Source organism: Centroberyx gerrardi, chromosome 12 (genome assembly GCF_048128805.1).
Source record: "Centroberyx gerrardi isolate f3 chromosome 12, fCenGer3.hap1.cur.20231027, whole genome shotgun sequence".
Lineage (NCBI taxonomy): Eukaryota > Metazoa > Chordata > Actinopteri > Beryciformes > Berycidae > Centroberyx > Centroberyx gerrardi.
This window is the reverse complement of record NC_136008.1, coordinates 21,402,684-21,422,832: the sequence shown is the minus strand read 5'-3', so window position 1 is coordinate 21,422,832 and position 20,149 is coordinate 21,402,684. Positions and strand designations below refer to the sequence as shown.

Genomic DNA, 20,149 nt, shown 5'->3' with positions numbered 1-20,149 from the left:
GTCACAGCATTAGATCTATGAATCTTACTCTCATATAATAATAACATTTCATATATATAATAATACTGTTAAACTAAACTGTTCATGCCATTCACAATACAACAAAAGTATGTTTCTTAAGGTATGTATAATATGTTTGCATGTGTGTGTGTTCAGTTTGCACAGGGTCAGTACAGCTCCAGTGGGTTTGACCTGAATGTGATGCCGGTTTGGAGCAACAACATTACCGGTAACGGAGTAGTGGTCAGCATCATCGATGATGGTGAGTCCAACCTGACACACACACACACACACACACACACACACACACATTGTCAAACCTTCTTTTTTTTCAACAAGCGATTTTGGCCTGTTTTGTAATTATTACTAAGGAGAGTGAAAAAACGGCCTATGGTGCCAGTGGTGAACACACACTCCAGGTAAAGTCTGAGTTGGACAGCTACCAAAGTCACACTAGGTAAAGATACTGAAAGATTTCAATGTTAAAATATTGTTTGTAATATTTTACAATTTGGAATAGTGAAAACACCACAAAAAGTACAAGTGGACAAAATTAAACACATTTCTTCATTCATTTATTGGATTTTCTTTATTTTATTAATCAATTTTATTCATTTTTATTCATTGTTTTATTTGTATTTTTTGTTTATTTTACTACTTTATTGTATAAATCCCTTCATAATCCCTTACTAATTTAGCTGTATGCTTCATGACAGCCACACCCTGTTCTGCTTAGTACACCAGTATGACCAGGAACACACCGAGTACTCTGAAAATAAATTTGGTGCTTCGGTGCAATACTTTCTGGCAGGCTGCAGTGTGTGCTATCATTTTAGATTTTAGAAGGGTGAAGACTTGTCAAGTTTGGCGTGATGAAGCTGAACTCTGGCCCTCGGTGGAGAGGGTGAATGATTTATGTGTCCCCCCCCGTCCCCCCGCCCCGTCTTCGTCTCAGTCACGCCACAATGAGAATTCATTTCTCTCTGATTGCTGGGATATCTGGCAACAAGGGAAATGAGAGAGCGGCATCTTATGGGCTCATTCATCAAGAACTAATTGAAGCCTCACTAGTCTCAAGTGCTGATAGAGCTGGTGTAGTGAGTGTGTTGTTTTCTATGTGTGTGTGTCTATGTGTGTGTGTTAAAGTGCGCATGTGACACTTTTTTTTGCATCCAAGTGCTCTAAAAGTGCCTCAGATTTTACAGTGTGTGTGTGTGAAAGTGGACTCAGAGTGTACATTTATGATGAGAAAATATTGTCCTTTAAAAGTGTCAGTATTCTTAGAAATAGCACATACTGTATGTGTGTGTGTATGGGTGTGTGCGTGCATGCATGTGTGTCTGCTTGCATGCGTGTGTGTGTGTGTGTGTGTGTGTGTATTTTCTTCAGTGTTATCTTGCATGCATGTAGCTGCGTTTTTGATGAAATAAGCTGATGTTATGGTGGGTTGCTGTGGGCAGGGGGCCTTCTCTCTGCTCTGCATCCTTCTGCATACAGAGAGACAGAGACAGTGAGTGTGTGTGTGTGTGTGTGTGTGTGTGTGTGGGTGGGTGGGTGGGTGGCGGGAGGGGGGCTGGATACAGAATGAGCGAGCAAGCGAGAGAGAAAGAGAGAGAGAGAAATTAAATCGAGGAAGGATATAGAGGGAAATGTCAGGAGCAAGCAAGAGCAAAAAGGATTCAGAGAGGGGGCGAGTGTGCGCGTGTTATTGTGTGTGTGTGTGCATGTGTGTGTGAAACAGAGAGAGAGAGACAGAGAGAGAGAGAAAGAGAGGGAGAGAGTATTAGACTTGCACCACTGAATCTCCTCTCCTCTGAGGCTATTGTGCTCTGCTCCACCTCTCTGTATTGATTCCACCGGGCAAGATTTCTCTCTCTCTCTCCCTCTCTCTCTCTCTCTCTCTCTCTCTCCCTCTCCCTCTCTCTCTCTCTCTCTCTCTCTCTCTCTCTCTTTTGCTTTCTCTTTCTCCCTCATTTTCTTCCTCTCTTCCTCCTCTTCTCCTCTTCCTTCTTTGCTAACTAGGAGGAAGACTCATCCTTGTCACCCTTCTCTCTCTGTCTCTCTCTCTCTCTCTCTCTCTGTCTCTCTCTCTCTCTCTCTCTCTCTCTCGGACAGTCAGAGCTAAAGGATCATGTACACGTTCACCTTTAGCCACCTTTGAATCGATGCCTATTGATTTTAATATCACAATGAAATAAATTATTTTTCTTTGAGTGAGAGCGCCCCCCTCCTCCTCCTCCTCCTCTTTTTTTCTATTTCCATCCCTCTCTTCAATCCCTCTGTTTTAGAGGTAATGTAATCGGCATCCGAGGCGGGTCCTCCACAAGAGTTCAATCAAATTCACTGTGCCACCTTCAATTTGTATGTGTGTGTGTGTGTGTGTGTGTGTGCTTGTGTCTTTACTTATTTGTATCGTCCTCTCTTTCAGATTACTCTCTCACAGTTGCGCCATTAGATAGATTTGCATTAGCTTTTTTTTATTGCTCTTCTTCATGGACTCCAGCATGTACCTAAAAAACACAGACATTATACATATGACAGACGCATAACGCGCAGCTCGATAGAGCCGAGACCCTTCCAAGACGATGTTTCACGTCAGATGCTGTGTGCATCAACATAAACAGCGGTCATTAGACCACAGTGCTCTGATTATGACCGGTGAGTGGGTTAAAACTGTAGATTCATCAGTGAAATTGCTTCTGCCCCCCCGCCCACCGACCCACCCACCCACCTTGTCCCACAACGGCCCCTCGGTGTCCCTGTCACCCTGCTATCAACACCGGCTACCGTCCCTCTCGGCTGGGCCGCCCAAATGCACTCCCAGATCGATCGGCGCTTACGCCATTGTCATTGCATGTCATTGGTACACAGAGAGACACAGGACACAAATTACACTGGGAAATAGAGGTAGAAAAGGATGGATGGATGGATGGATGGAGAGAGAGAGAGAAAAAAGAGAGAGGAAGAATATACACCAAGGAGACTGAGCGGTGTCAGAGATAAAGGTAATTCACTGAGCTCACTGAGCAGTGATTCCTCTATTGCAGGGCTGTTTTATGTCACATCACTTTGTGAAGTGCACAGAAGTGGTCTATTTGAATATGTTGTCTTTCTCTAGTCTGTGCGGGGCGACAGTATATTATGTGGAGTATCTAAAAGGTAAATATCGATTTGAGCCAATCCTTTTTTCTCTTTGTGTCTGAGATGGTACTCTGTAGTGCTGTTGAGGATCTAGACATAGTAGAATTCCCACCTTTTTTACATTACTGCTGCAGTTCTACTGCATTGCTGCCCCCACACCCAAGAGGAATTAATTAGAAGATCCTGCAGTAGGTGCAAGGTGGTGGGATTTTACAGTTACACCTATACAGTCCACTGAGGGAATCAACACCATCCCAATATACTGTAGTTACAGACCTTTACTCATGTTGTCATATATACAGTATCTACTGGTGTAGGAGGTGTGATAAAACATTTTATGGCTGATTAGGAAGGCTTACGTAGCTGCTCTAAGAGGTACAGCTGTATATTTGATATTCTGCGGCCCCAGTGCTTCAGCTGATCGGCTTAATGAGGTGTGTCTGTATGATAAGCATTTACTACAGTATCTGCTCATGTTGGTGCTCATGTTGGGGGTTATGGTTGCTGCAAGTACTGAGTGGATCAGTGTCCGGCAGAAACACCTGCATCTCCAAAAAATCACATTTTCAGGGCTGGAGAATCAACTTTTGTACTTCTGATATATTACAATGCATTTTTAATAGGCTAGCTTGTTCAACCCATTAAAAGCCTTGGTGTCATGATACATGGTTGACACAAGGGAGGCTTTCTACTGCCAGTGAAAAAATGCTAAATTCAAAATACAAGGCTTTGCAGGACACCACCATTATCATGTATGATTATGGATATTTTCAGTATAAGTGCAACTGTACAGTATGCCATTGAAAAGCAGAGAATACTTACTGTCCATACTTTAGGGATTTTTACAACAGTGACTTATTACTTTTATAAAATGGCAGTAACGTACCATTGTATTAAAAGGAAAAATGCAAATGAAACAACAAATCAATCTTTTATTTTTAGTTGATCATAATTAAACAAGTGTGCTAGTGCTTTCTAGGTGCTCAGGTGGAGGGGTGAGGTGGGGGTTATGCATGGCTGGAGTGAGTGAAACTACGCTGGCTTTAAAAACTTCACCTGTTAACACCAAAGTGCTATGGTAGCACAGTGTTGTTGGAACTAAGAGAATCACTGAACAAAATATTTAATTCATGTGTTGACTTGCTTGCTGGATGTGCTGTGGATGTACTGCACACCAAACTACAGCTGGCTCATACTTGTGTGACTTCTACTGTCTGGTGTATGAGTACACACTGTATTTCCCTTATGCAGCGCTCTTTGGGCTCTGTGTGGCCTAAACAGTGCATACCATAATACCCCCAGTTCCCAAAAACCATTAAGCACAAAAGAACAAACCAACCAACCAAGAAACACACAGAGCCCGGCTCTTATTGAGATTCTCTCGAACACAAGAAGACTTCAGCGTTTATCTTTCACTATACAATAAAGTCCTTGAACAGTAGCTAAACAAAGTGGTTGCTAAGCAACACATAAGTACCTGTATGAACAGTGATTTTTGATTATCACATTAATATTTAAATGAACTGTTTTGTGATCACCAGGGGTATGTTTTTTTATTTTTATTTTTTTACAACGGCTTTAACCATGACTCAGCTGCAACTATCCAGTTTATATTTTTACATTGGTTTTATTGCATGTCTTTTTGATGTTCTATATGTTTATAAATTTGGCAAAACCTATAGCATTTCATTTTAGTCTGTATTTTATCTGTTTTCTTCAGAGCATGAAGGAAAACCCTCTTCCAGTCTCGTGTTTTCCTCAGAGAAAGCCAAGATTGTCTAACAGTGCTATAAGTCTGACATCATCCTTACAGTGTGTGTGTTTCTGTGTCTTTACATCAGTGTGTGTGAATACCTGTGTTTGTATGCTCACGGTGTGTATGCATCCATGCATTAAGGCGGTTATCTGGCTCAAGTCCAAAGAGTGTCAGAACTCTGTGTGTTCATGTGTGTGTGTGTGTGTGTGTGTGTGTGTGTGGCTGTTTGGTAGAAATGACACTGGCCGGCCATGTAAAAGTGGGTCTGACAGGGGCGAGCGACAGAGTCAGCGCTTTTTTTTCCTCCCTCCTCACCCCCCGCTGTTCAATCCATCCAGCCGCTGTCACCACGGGGGAGCAGACAATCTATCAAGGCATCGGGACGCATTCTCCTCACCTGCGCCGCGCCTTTAATGAACAGCCAACATGATCCCGGCTGACAAGCAGGAAATGGATGTAATAAAGATTGTTTCTGCATGCTCTTTGCATCCCTGATAAATCACCTCGCTGTGCAACAGATACGGGAGCCACATGGAAATTTGATTTCACACGGCGAAGGGGAGGAGGAAGAGAGCGGCGGGGGGAAAAAAAGAGAGCTGCTAGTGGCAGGGTCACTCTATTTTATTCCCCTTTTTTCTCCACTGGAGCAGTGGAGCAGAGTGTGTGTGTGTGGGGGGGGGGCTGAATGGAGGGACTATTGTTTTTTTCCCTTTTTTTTTTCCTGGGCTCTCACTTGTCCCACTGATGCTCTGTTATACCTGTGAGGATCTTAGGGCCCAGAGGATCTGCTTTTGAAAGGATATATCTCACCCCCCCCAACACACACACACACACACACACACACACCACCCCACTTCTCGAATCGTTGCTCTTCTTGCCACACCTGGTCTTGCTAAAGCGGGTTCAGAAGACACCGAGGTTAAGGCGACACATGCAGTAACAAACTAGAATATAGGCCTATTTACTGTATCACAACGCAGCACACACACACACACACACACACACACACACACACACACACACACGCACACACGCAGGCATTCACCCACATGTCCTGCTGTCCAAACCTACTGTAGCAGTGCTCTAACAGAAAAGCATTCAGATTGTAGAGTAGAGAGAGTGAGGAGGTGAGGAGGAGGAGGAGGGGGAAGAGGAGGAGGGGGGGGGTGAAGAAAAGAGAATAATGATTAGAGCTGGGGAGAAATAATAGTGGGGGAGCGGGAGGAATACATAGGGAATGGAATAGGGGAGAATAAAGGGAGAGGGAGATTGAGATAGGGAGAGAACGGGAGAGGGAAGAGTGAGATAGGGAGAGAGAGAGGAGGGGGGGGAGATGCAGATATGGGGGTGGGTGGGTAATTTATGATTTAATCTAATGCAGTCTGGACCTGCTGTAAGTCACACAGACCTCAGCTGGGAAAGCGAGGGAGGGAGAGATGGAGAAATCGAGAGAGAGACATTAACCTTTCCTCGAAGCGAGCGTGGAGCTGTTTTATCTGACCACCATCCACCCCTGTAAACCTTTTCTTCTCCTCTCCTCCTCCCCTTCATCCCTCTGCTCTCCCCCTCTTTTACTAAAGGGCTGCAGTTCCCAAATGCATTAAATAAGTAAGATCAACTTTGTTTCCACTGACTTAAAGTAATAATCCAAAAAATGTGTCCATGTCCATTTTGCTACTCTCTATCACTGATTGATATAACACAATCGTGATTCAACCTATAGCCAGTTCATGAAAGCTTTTACATTTGCTGTTCTAGTGTCTGTTAGGTCTTTCCTGGGAGTATATCCTCTGGTGCACAGGAGGTGATGCGTTTTACGTTTCATGCAGCAGCAACAGCAGTTTGTTTGGGATAAACTGAAGAAGAACTGGGTAGTTAGCGTGAGCAGTGATAGCCACCATGGCTGAACAGACAAAGAACAGAGCGCCACCTACAGAAACTCAAACTTCACCAACAGAAAATCCAAGGAACAAGACGTCACAGTACTGGACACACTGTCTGATTGACAGGTGATCTGTGGGAAGAGCAGTGCAGAAACACCACAGCAACAAAGATGGAGACAACATTAAAAACAAAATGAGGAACTTAAGGATTACCACTTTAAATTGCAGTTAAAGCAATATTTGACATTGGCAGAACGTATGTATTTTTCACGCAGACACATACCTCAGCATGAGGTAACAAACAGTCAGCCTGCAACATGAACTGCCCCAGGAAGCAGTTGTTGCCACTGGCATTGCCGCTGGCATTTTAGGCTGTTTTCGAAATGACTTCTTGAAAAATAAAATATCATGTTGGTTGGATTGTCTGAGACCATGTGTTGCATAGAAGTATGGCTTTTTGGACCAAGGAAATGACACTGTATAGATACGTGGGGCAGCCACTATTGATGGTTGACTGTAACTGAACTCACAGGAGAGCCTGTTAAATATACTGTGTTTAGTGAAATATCACTAATAGTCAGTATCTTCAATAATCAGTACCTGCCACTGGCATTGCTGCTGGCATTTTAGTCTGTTTTCAAAATTACTTCATGAAAAAAAAAAAAAAGATCTTGGTTGCAATGTCTTTGATCATATATGTGGTATATACAGCAATGTAGCGGTAAATACAACGGTGGATGAGCTGTGACCTCCAGTCGGTGGTCATCATGAGGCAAACAACCACCAATCTGAACACAAATCAATTATATTTTGAGAAGAGCATAACACTTTTTTCCTTTAACAGACCCTATCCATAACTTACATAAGTTTGATGTTACTTAGTATGATGCATATGAATTTATATCCTAAAGATTCATGACAGCCTAGAAAGGTAACTGTACTTCAAAACGATGGGTGAACTAAGTTTAGTGGATTTTACCCTCCACAACATTCCTGATTATTTCGAAATGCAACTTTTTCAACCAAGAAAATGACATGACTACAGATGCTTGGGGCAGCTAATATTGATGGTTGACTGCTACTAAACTCACATGCTAAAAAGTGCTTAAAAATGCTTTATTTAAGAGAAATATCATGTTTAGATGATCTTCGTGCCGACATGCTTTTGGGGAAAGTCAGCCCAGGTCAGTGAAAGAATCCCCAGTGTGAAATACTGTCCACCCACTGGCTTCCTGCTATGGTTCCTAGTCCTTCGGTTACAAAGAGGGAGCCAATAGCTGCTCTCCAAAACACAGTGAACCAATAGGATCAGCTGAGGACAGTGGGCTGCACCAGCGCCTACTACAGGAGTGCAAGTGTGTGTGTGTATCAATAATCTCCCTCCAGAGAACCATTCGCCTGGATAAATATTGGTTTTGCGTTGGCCCCTGTAATGGCACCCTGTGCGGGCGGCGGGGCCGGTAAGTGACGTTGTCTGTCACGCCGCTGGCAGGCCCGGCGTGGGAGTCGTTGCCACATTGTGGGGTCTCTCCGGCGCTCATTTGAATTCGCTCTTCCCCAATCATGCCACTACATTCGCCGACTACACACTTCTACACTACACTACACTACGCACACTACTCCCACTACCTGTTTGGGGCGCCGGCGCTCTCATTTGCATGAAATAAGATGGAAATGGAGCCCTTATTTATGCCAACAGAAATGGAGTGTGTTATTAAGGGCACTATTGTGCAAAAGCGACGGTGGCGGTAAGAATACATTACAGAGGCTATTTCTGGAGTGGCTCGAGTCACGCAGAGGGTAATGCTTTACTGGTCCCTGATGACTTCCACAGTCTGGGCGCCAACGCTGTGGATGGGCTGCCTGTATGTGTTTATGCGCATTTGTGTGTATATGTGTTTGCGCGTGTGTGTGTTTATGTGTTTGTGCGTCTGCCTGTGAGCCTCTGCGTGTTATGCCTGTGTTTGATCGTGTGTGTGTGCGTGTGTGTGTCTGTGTGCGTTTATCTACAGTACGTGTGCATGTGTGCGGCTGGTTTCACGCTTGCTGTATACTCGCTGCATGCCTAGTGAATATGTTTCTAGGAGCTGTGCGTGTGTGTATCGCCTGGTGATGGACGGGTTGCCGGTGATTGACAGGTCTCCATTCACACCACTTCCATTGTAAAGCCTGTTTGTGTTGTGTGGGCTGTACAGGAGGCAGGTAGAGCTCCATATCTGCCTGTCAGGCTTTGACACAGCGCTCACTGGGTCATTTCTGTTCTATATAAAGGATGAAATGGGAGGAGGAAAAAGGCCTAATGGGAGTCTAGCTTTTGCCCATCTTTTTGTTTTTCTTTTTGTTCGTCCATTGAAATATGGGTCTAAAATATTTTGGGAAGTACTGTGAAGGTTTAAGAGAAATTGATGCCGCTTAAAAAAGAAATTGGGCTTTTTTTCAGCTTCCAGTTCCAGTGTCTTCTATTCATATTCTGTTGATAATTACGTTGCGGTTGTTATTTTGGCCTTCATCGCAATTTGACACATTTTGATGTTTGCAAACCTTATTTCTTATGAAAACCACAGCGTTTGGCTAATGTCCACTTCACCTTAGCAGCATTTGGGTTTTGAAAAACTATACCCTAATTTCCTCGTCACCTTTTACTAACCCAGCCCTTTCTCTGACCCAACCTGACCCCAGTGACCTTTTGTGTCCAGTCCAAACCTGAACCTGCTCCTCCACTAACCCTTGATTGGCCCCTGGGTGACCCCTGACCTTTAACCTTATAAGGTCTGCTGTTCCCAGGCTCCCTCAGTGGAGCGAGACCACGCTGGGTAAATATTATGAGCTGCTCAATTGGCTGAACCATGCAGCTGCGGCATGACGCAGACAAAGGACAGGGTAAACGAGGGAGGTGTGTTTGTGTGTGTGTGTGTGTGTGTGTGTGCGCGCGCACATGTACAATTGTGATTCTCTGCCTGTGTGTCTGCTTCTGTGTGTGTGCGTGTGTATGTGTACATGTGTATGTTGCATGGTCATGTGTATTTGCGTATGGATTTAGCGTCTTATTTAATGGCTTATAGGGGGGAGCGCCTCCCTGTGTGTGTGTGTGTGTGTGTGTGTGTGTGTGTGTGCGCTCTGTGATGAAGGAGTTGAGTGAAATAGAGACTGGGCTCGGGGAGGGACTCGTTTGTGGAGGCGCTGCTTTTTTTTTTTTTACGGGTCTTGTAATGGAGTTTATTAGCATGTGAGTAGCAGCCTGGGAGCATGTGTAATCTGTCCTCCTGAAGGGTGGCCATTTTGAAAACTGGATGTTAAAACAAGAAGAAGAAAAAAAAAAGTTGTCCATTAACTGGAAATCCCCCCCCTCCCAGGGCTAAATTGGTGTAAATAGTATTGTTCCCCTCTCTGTCAAAGATATATGGAATGTCGTTTGGCTGATGGCTTGGGTAAATGGTACAGCCAGGCAGCCGTATAGATATAACAGATCTGCTCCAACACTGCATCTAACCACTGGGCTGTGTAACTGGCCTTACACAGCATTTGTCATGTGATGCGTGTGTGTGTGTGTGTGTGTGTGGGTGCGTGCATGTAGGTGTATGCGTGTGTATTCACGAGCATTTAGGAGATGGAGAGAAAGCGAGGGAAGCAAGTAGGGAGAGAGAGAGAAGAAAGGAAGGAAAGATGGAGGGCAGAGAGAGCTGTGTTGGGAAAATACAGATCAAATAAGCTAATGTCAAGGCCAGTGTGGTCCCATAACTTCTCCATTCAACGAGAGGTCAAACTGGGGTCAAGCTCTATTGATTTTTTTCCCAGGCTTTGTGGCAGTATTTCTTTCTACTAATAGCGAGTGCAGGCCTTCACCAGCACTGGATGTGATCTCTCTGTAATGTATAGGGGAAAACTATTTTTGGACTGATATTGCAAATGTCTCTCTCAGATCTTTACCTAAAGCATGGCAAACATTTTGATAGGAGAAAAAGTATGACATGTACTTACTGAGTGATAAGGGATAGAAATTTGGATGCATGATGTTGTTGTACGTCTATTTATCTGTATGTGTCACATGTGTTTGTGTGTGTGTGTGCGTTATGGGTTTCTGTATGTTTGTATGGGTTTGAGCTTATCGTTTTGTGTGTACGCTGCATCAGTACGTCTGTGTGTGTGTGTGTGCGCTTACATATCGGTGTGTTCCTGTATTCTCTGGCGTGTGGTGATGGATCGCGGCCGTTCCCTGTTTACCTAGCCTCATGATTTCCTGTGCTTGTGTGTAACAAGTGGAGTTTGGCAGGATTAATGAGCACACCGCTTGCTGAATGGATGTTTGGGTCCGCAAAGCACTCCATCATGGGCTGATGCTGCTACCCTACCCCTCCCAAACACACGCACACACACACACACATACACACACACACACACCACACACACACTCTGCACCGCACCACTTACCCCTGCTCTTAATTACACATGCTTAGCCAAGTCCCATTAAGCAAGCTCCCCCATGCTAAACAATGCTAAAGCATCCACATTTCTTATAGAGCTCTGTGTTTAAATATAGTCCCCACACTGCAGCGTGCAGGAGGTAAATTGTTCTAATATGTTTTCTCCTGAGAGGCGCCGAGGAGGAGGTGGTGATGCTCTATTGGAGGTTTCATCGTGATATCACATATATGTGAATTATTAGCACATAAGACTTTCACCTCAGACACCACGGTTGCATATATTGATGTGGCATCCCCACATGCATACATGTACACTACCACCTTCTCCATCACATACAAATTAGCAGGTATATCTATCACAGAGCAGACAGTTCTAAAATTGTTGAGGTCCACTGCTGCACCTCTCAGTCCACAAACAGTAACCTCTGGTCAGCAGCGCGGACAGCAGTCCTTTGATCTCTACATCAAACACACCTCCCTCATATAGCCTACAGCTTTAACACTGAATAATTGCCAACAAAAAGTAATATTGGTTGACAGTGACAACAAACACGACATTAGTGTTACACAAATGGAGAATAAAGGATATGTTAGAACCTGTGGATCTGGTTAGTGTGGTTGATTGGTAGTGTATTATTATACATGTCTCAGTCACTGTTCTGACCAGTTGGAGGCCCACCACAGATTCCTTCCCCTGTGCACCAGTGAGTACAGGGGGCTTTCAGGTGGTGTAGCAAACCCTTTGGCGGTCATATTTGAAGTATGGTCCTTGGGCAACAATGGTTTTGAGCAGCTGATTGCGTTTCTTGGCCGTCACAACAGAAGCGAATAGACTTGGTTAATATTTGTGCTTTTTATGACCGGGAACTGATCATTTCACCACTGATACCTCTGATTAATTTTGTGTTTAGGTAATGTCAGCATGTTAGGTAGTATCTGGTCAATTAACCATGACTCACTGTCTTGTTATTAACACATCTGATTTGCACACTAGCTAACGTGTAGAAGAAGCTAGTGTTAGCGGTGGTGAGTAGTCGCATGTTAACATTAACACCGGTGGCTTTGCGGAGAACAAAGCCAAAAGGCAGCTGTTTTTTGTGAGCTCTTCTCAAACTACAACTGAGAGTGCTTTGGAGTAGAGACTAGAAAAAAGACAAGACAATTTACTGTATCACAGTAACCTAAATTTGGTCAGATAGAAGATAGATAGTGTTTATGGTTACTCGATACTGCTAATGCAGGTCTGTTGCGTTCAGCCTGCATGGCAGTAGCAGTTTATTAGCCAGAGATAATCTCAGATTATACGTCTTGTATTGGTAAAGATCCCTTACACCAACCCCTTCTCGCATCAATCTCTTCAAGGTGATTCGCTTTATTATTTAAGTGTTGCAGGAGGCCCAGCATACTAATGCCTGGGGCTGGATACATAGTATACAGAACATATAAGCAGTAAATTCTTATCCCCACATGTGTCTGAGATTAAGTGTGTGTGTGTCATTGAGTGTGTGTGTGTGTGTGTGTGTGCTTGACATTGTGAGTGTCTAAGTGTGCATAAATGTGTGTGCATTTTTGTGCGTATGTCTATGCGTGCATAAGAGTGTGCCTGTGTGTGTTTATGTATCGCAAATGAGCACTCTAAGAATGTCTCTAACTCTGCGTGTGTGTATGTTTGCGTGTGTGTGGCCAGAAAGGGGGTTGGTAGAAAGGAGGACAGGAGGGTAGAGCAGAAATCAAATCACTTAATTGCTGCATTTTTCATCTCCATCTTTTGTTTTATGGCGGCTGAGGGCCGGCGAGCGACTCGGGCTGTGATTCATGGGCGTCACGGAGGCCCGCGAGCAGCGCAATCCCTCATCGGCACCCGGCCGCTCGCGCACCCAAAGCACCCGCACAATTACCGTGATGAATATGACTTGTTTTTGTTGTTGTTTTTTTTTTTTTCTCTCTCTTTTACTTTGCTACCTTCACTGGGTTTTACTAGGAGCGGCTCGGTGCTTAATGCAGCCGCTGAGCTGAGAGCGATTCAGGAATAAACTCTTTACCGTTTCACCCCTCCCCTCCCCACCCGCCCCCCCCGTGACAGCCGAGCCCACTGAGACTGGGAGGCAGCAGATACAGACAGATAGGGATGCATGGAGAGAGAGAGAGACAGAGAGAGAGAGAGAGAGAGAGAGAGAGAGAGAGAGACAGATAGGGAAGAGATAAATATAGGGGAGGGGAGACGAGGGATGGGTTCGAAGTGAGAGAGATGCCGCGAGGAGATGTAAGGAGGGGAGGATATCAAAATGGAAAGAGGGAGTGGAGATGTAGTGAAAGAGGAAGGAAGAGAAAGATACAGGAAGTGAGGAGGAGATACTACGAGATACACGTCTGAGAGAGAGATGTGGAAGATGAGAAGGAGGTGGGCAAGAGAGGGAGGGTGATGGGCAGATACTGGGAAAGAGTGGATAAGAGAATGAGAGTGGCACAGGAAGGAAAGATAGGAAAAAAGACAGCGAGGAGATGGAGGGAGGGATGAAATGATAGAAGGAAGCTTTATAGTATCATGTTGGGTAAATGACATGTCAATCCTCCCTCCTAGCCCGTCTCTCCGAAACTATTTCTCTTCACCCAAGTCCCTTTGATACACACCAGACTAGTTTAACACGAGGAACATTTCATTTCATTCTATCAGAATGAAATTTTATAGGTTGAATATGGACACAAATGCAAACACTTTTTGAATTTTTACTCTTATTTATTTTCATATTAACATATTCAAATAAGATCATATTTAATAAAAACATTTGCAAATTTGCAGATCTCAGTAGATAAAGTCAGTACATTTTAGTTGGTTTGGATTTGTAAAAATCTCTTTGATTAATTATTTACAAAATACTATCTACAGTATATGGTGAAAATCTCAGACGTCTAATTTTTCATGTAAAATACCCCATAAATTAGAAATGACAAAATATTTCAAGAAAGTCTCTGTAAATTACCAGCTATTTTGTTAAGGAGCCGCATGTCAAATTTGGTGGCCATATACAAGTTGAGTTGAAAAAGTGTTTTGCATACATGTCATTTTGAGAAAATGCCCGTTAAAGTTTTACATTTTATGCATGGTGCACTTTATGCTGCTGGTATAAAAAAGTTGTTAAGATTATTGTTTTGTATATTGACAAACTACAGTTATAAAACTACAGTAGTCATAGAAACAAAATATTCTAATATCAAAACCGACTTATTCAGACAAAATTGCCATTTCCACATGTGGTGCTTTACCTTAAAACCAGTACACCCAACAACAATCCCCATCCTCACTGTAGGCCACATTATTTCACAGTATCCATCACCTCTTTTCCTCTCTCTCTCTCGTTTTCACTCTGTCTCTCCTTCTCTCACACACACACACACACACACACCCATACACACAAACTCTCAGGACACATACAGTATACACACACAGGCGCACACAGAAACTCACACACACACACGCAGAGGCTTTGATCACACACTCGGCAGAATAAACCTGCTCTGGCAGTGAGGTTGCCTCCCCATCGTCTCTCCAAAAGGACTCTGATGCGCCGGGGCCTCACACACTGTGCTAAACATAGAGGAAGAGACAAGAAAAAGAAGATGAAACGAAAGCCAAGGCTCAGCCGTCACGTCCGCTCATCACTTCGTTTGTTCGCGTGTTTGTTTGCGCACCTCATTGCGGAGGACAGGAGCGGGTTTGAGCGCTTGGGGTGGAAGAAAGAGTTGGGGGCGGGGACAGTATATGTGTGTGTGTGTGCAGTGTATGTATTTGCGCATGGCTGGGTCTATGTGTTTGTTGGTTTGTTTGTGTGTGAGTGTGTGCTGGAGCCCTCACCTGTCTTCAGATAGCAGAGGAAGATGAGATGAGAGGATTTATCTGGTGGGAGTTTAGTAAAATCTAAGGTGAATCACGTGACGTCAAATATCAAACAAAACCTATAAGACTATAACTCTGACCAACAATATTATGGAAATGTTACACATTTCAAGTAATAATCTGTGACATTTTCATATAAATAAATGTCCACTTTGCTACTGTCGATCACTGATTAATATAACACAATAGTGATTCAACCTATAGCCAGTTCATGAAAGCTTTTACATTTGCCGTTCTAAACACTCAAATAGGTCAGTAGGTTTCAGTTCGGTCGTTCCCAGGAAAAATTCTCTGGCACACAAGAAGTGATGCATTTTACATTTCTGGTAGCGGCAAAAGCTGTTTGTTTGGAATAAATAGAAGAAGAACTGGGTAGTAGCATGAGCAGCAATAGCCACCATGACTGAACAGACAAAGAAAAGAGCGCCACCTACAGAAACTCAATCTCCATCAACAGAAGAGAAAGACGTCACAGTACTGGACACACTGTTTGATTGACAGGTGATGTCTGGGAAGTGCAGTAGTAAGCGCTTAGCACCAAAGTCGAAGACAAAATAAAACAAAAATGATCTTGGATTACCACTTTAAACATATTACATTCATTGAGAATAGGTTTTGGTCATCCGATATTTCCTGGTGCTCAGAGATATCGCGCCTAAGGCAGACCCTTTGGCTCTTAGAATGCAAAAGTGAAGTGCTGAGCTGGAGCAGCAGGCTGTAAAAGACTGAGCTTCAGTCTCTGCATTAGTGATATTCTGTTAAGTCCAAGTTACATCTTCAAAAAACAGAGAGAGCTTAAGAGAGCCACAACAGACAGACAACACAAGCTATATTATCTTTGATCCATCTTTCCAACTGAATTCAGCAAGAAACCCATACAGTCTCACATCCCATCTTGAAAAAACAAACAACTGGACTGATTCGACTGAAATGAATCCATACTAAGCCGCAGCCTCACACAGACAATCCAACACAACAAATACAGACAGAATCAAATACTCACTTTTTGAAGGACCATCCCAGCGTGATTGGTGTTTTTGCTCATTTTTACATCACTGTAGATTGTTTTACAGTGTTTTTATCATGTTATGAGATATGTGCTACTTTTCCTTTTTTTGTTGTTGTTTTTAGAAATACATATTACAAGCTACGCCATAATTGTGTAAAATCTAGCTTTTTTTCTAGATTTTTTGGACCAAAGCTAGTGGAAGTGTCTTGCTTTGGTTTATACGTTGCCTTGCTGGGTTGATTGACAGAAGGCAGGTCCTAATGTAACTGCAGAGAATGTTAGCTATTGGTTGAAAATTGGTTTTGGAGAGGAAAAAGCGGAAATCGGACAAGTAGTGAATTGGAAACTTTAGCCACTTTTTATATTGTTTACAAGCAGAAAGCTAAGTAAGGCGCCCCCTCCTGTCTAGTCTTGGCTCTCACAGTGTTCCCGAATGCGCGTTAATATGAAACGGCCATCTTACAGTGAACAGAACTTCTTTCAAAATGTGATAGTTTATAGCCTGATATTAGCGTTATGATGCAACTAAAATGTGATTTTTGGCTTCTCATTCTCAGGAGTTGTTTTCTATGCTGTTTGGAACTGAATGGGAGCAAATGAGTTTGAGGAAGATTGATTAGGAAACCCTATTGGCGCCCACCGGGATGAGAAAAAAAGTGTGGAATAACACACATTTCTAACGTCCCAAACAGCAGCAAACACAATGTATGCACGTTTCCAACCCTAACCCTAACCCATAAAGAGGAAGAAAGGGACAGACGTAAGCAAAGGCAAAATTGAAAGATACACCCATGGTAGCATGAAAACAGTTAGAGAACGGCAGGATAGTGGGAGGAAGGATAGAAATAACTGAAGGCCATGAGAGAACCTCCATGATGCTGCTGTCATCAGACAAAAACATGGAAGTTGAATTTTGTGCTATTTTTTTTTATTTATTGTTTGTTTATTGAAAGTTTACTTGCCAGGTTATTCGCCTTAGGATAATTATATTACCAAGGCTCTATGAAACCCATTCAAAACCAACAGGATATTTTTAAAAAATGCATAATTGGCAGTCAAATAAAGCTGATACTAAAGCTTGAAAAGCGAAAGTATTTGAACACGAATCGGTTTTAATCTATCAGCATTGCTTATTTTCCTGTATCGCTTCCTATTTTTGGTCCATTCCCACATATCCATTATAATATATATAGGATCAGCTTTTCCTTTATACAGCATTTATAGATACAAGAATCAGAACAGAACAGTCAGTTAATGAGGAAGACTTCAGTGCACCAGTGGCCGGGGGGCACACAGACTGTGTCTCTGTGTGTGTGTGTGTGTGTGTCTGTGCGCGTGTGTGCGTGTGCGTGTGTGTGCGTGTGTGTGTGCGTATATGTGTGTGTGTGTGCGGACGTGCACATGCTTATGCGCATGTGTGTCTGTGTGCGCGTGTGTATAGACTGTAGCCAGCTTTTAAATATTAATCTCAAGGTCAAAGGGAGGGAGCTTTTTGATATTCATGCAGGGTGTTGCACCCTCTGCTTGGTGCTAAAGCCCTGCCGACGCTGCTGCTATTCTCACTGGCTCACTGGGTCATTATGTCTGCTACTGTTTCTCCTTTTGTCTCTGATGTGTTGGAGCCATATCCAACCTGACTGTGTATGTGTGCATGTACATATGCAGTCATTTAAAGGCGCTGCGTGTAACATTTTACCATCAATAAATCATTACCATATTCATTTTGAGATATTAGTGTTCTTACTGTAAACAAAGGAAACGGTCGCTAGGAAGATTGGCAGCATCTACTGGCCTGTACATTGCATTTTACATAATACATTTTACATTTACATTTCTTCCAGCATAAACACAGCTAAGGCTTTCAGAGTTTCTGGCAATGGCAGATGGTGGAAGGAGTGAAAGGCCAAAGGAAAAATCACTTCCAACATGTTTATCCTCTTCAGTAAAGCCAAAGAGAGAACAAACACACGCGGAGCAAGACCAGAGAGGCAAGTAGCAGCATCCTCTGTGACAGGAAGCAAAGGGGTTTATGGGAAATGTGTTAATTTTGAGAAACACTAGCGCTAACAATACCACTGGTATGAAATAGAGGCGACCAATTGTCTCCACCATGGTCTCATTTGTTTGCGGTAATTATACGAAGGTATCACAAATAATGATATATCGATGTTTCAAAATGCTACACCTAGCACCTTTAATTTGCTGACGCCGTGATGCATTCTGCTGGTGCTCTGCTGCTGCTAAGCCAAGAAACATATCTAACCAACATGCAACACTGTATTGTGGATTTCGTTGATAGCAACTATACTGTATATATGTGCAGGTACAGCTCATCACGTGTGATTCAGAGATTAGATTGTGCGCTTATGGTATGCACTGTAGAGGGGTTGTGAGTGTCAGTGTGTGTGTGTGTGTGTGTGTGTGTGTGTGTGTGTGTGCATGTCTGTGTGCATGTGTGTGTGCACGTGTGGGCATGTGCATATCTATCTAGATCTTTATCACAGCAATCCTACACTGTAGTTAAGTTGAGAGCTCCTGGGACTCCTCATTATTTAAGTCATTTATCAAACTGGCCCTTTCCTCCCTTGTGGTGGAATACACACACACATACACACACACACACACACACACACACACGCACACGCAAGGGAATGATCTTACACAAAGGAAAGGATATTTGAGACTTCTTCTTCCATTAGTTTGGAGGAGTAAGAATACTAAGCCTACAGTGAAGAGGACAAAGAGAGACAGAAGTGAACGGTGTACATTACAGAAAGAAGAAATGGATTAGACTCCTGTACTGTACCGACTCTACATTTCTTCAGTCTGGAGCTGTTGTACAGTCATGTTGTGTCATGTAGAGGTTGATAAGGGCCAATGTGAACATGGCAGACCGTGGTCTTAATGAGCCATTTCTCCCAGAGAGAAACTGCTGATAGGTACAGTACATCATGCTCTCTTCTTCATACTGTATGCTTTATGCATGGTAATTTGGTTAGAGGAGGACGAGACGGTGGCATCCTATACAAGGCACTTGCAGTCTGTCATTCTGAATCCTTCCAAACCACAGAACATGCTAGTTTTGTGGTTTCAGTTGAATCCTAGCTTGGCTCTTTATCTATTTCTCTTTTTGTTGCTATTTTGTGATCATTTTCAATGAAATTTGTTGCAGATTTTTGTCACGTTATCAGTGATATTATTATAAAGCAGTTAAGGCAGAAATGCATTGGAAGGATCAAATGTATTTTCAAATATTCCCATTATATTCAGTGGCCCAATATGCACAAAAATTGTCAAGTGTCACTTCAAAATCACTCCTGCTCTGAACTTGATTTGATTTTGGAGCATCATTAGTGGACCAAAACAGCTTTTTCTATGAGATTTCTAGAGCACACAGTGACATTGACCGATTTTGAGGCTAGATGTTTTACAAATGACCGCAAACAAAAGAGGATATGAAGTTGAAGTAGTGTGGGAAGGTTTATTAGTGAGTAGACACAAGTAAGGGCAGTTTGGGGAGGCTGGGGTGTGGGCGATATGAGCAGAGGTAGGCCCGTGAATTACAGTCCCACCAGGAGCGGTCAGCACCAGTCTGAGACCTGACCTGGTATTGCAGTCCAACACTCAGCGGTAGACGAGGTGTGTGAAAGGAAGAAGCTTTTTGATACATTGAACTAGCAGCTGCAGCCACATCCACCGTCCATTGTCAGGTCACACGGGAAGCTTCGGAAGCAGCTGAAGAGAGCAGCCGGCAAACAAAAGGACATCGCCACTCATCACTAATATAGGAGTTATATCTCATACCTATGGTAGCAGGCGTGGTATAGTTGCTGTTTTACGTAACTACGGCAACTGGGTTAGACTGTTTGGCTGATACCATTGGGTTTCTAAACTGCTGAGCAGGCTGTTGGGAACAATTAAAATAAATAATAAGTTTGATGGATAAAGTTGACAGATATATTTATTTCATTCTACACGCCACACCTTGCAACACTGAAATGAATAAATGAATAGATAAATCATTTAATAGTATAGATTTGATTG

At 43.2% G+C, this 20,149-nt stretch overlaps 1 protein-coding gene across 1 annotated transcript in view; it reads left to right on the top strand.

The window, feature by feature from the left end:
- Positions 1–20,149, top strand: part of LOC139914223 (endoprotease bli-like) — a 149,352-nt gene that overhangs the window by 34,884 nt on the left and 94,319 nt on the right. The window contains exon 5 of the mRNA XM_071902488.2: positions 157–262. Within this exon, the coding sequence (XP_071758589.2) occupies positions 157–262 (106 nt within the window). The remainder of the gene's footprint in view (positions 1–156; positions 263–20,149) is intronic.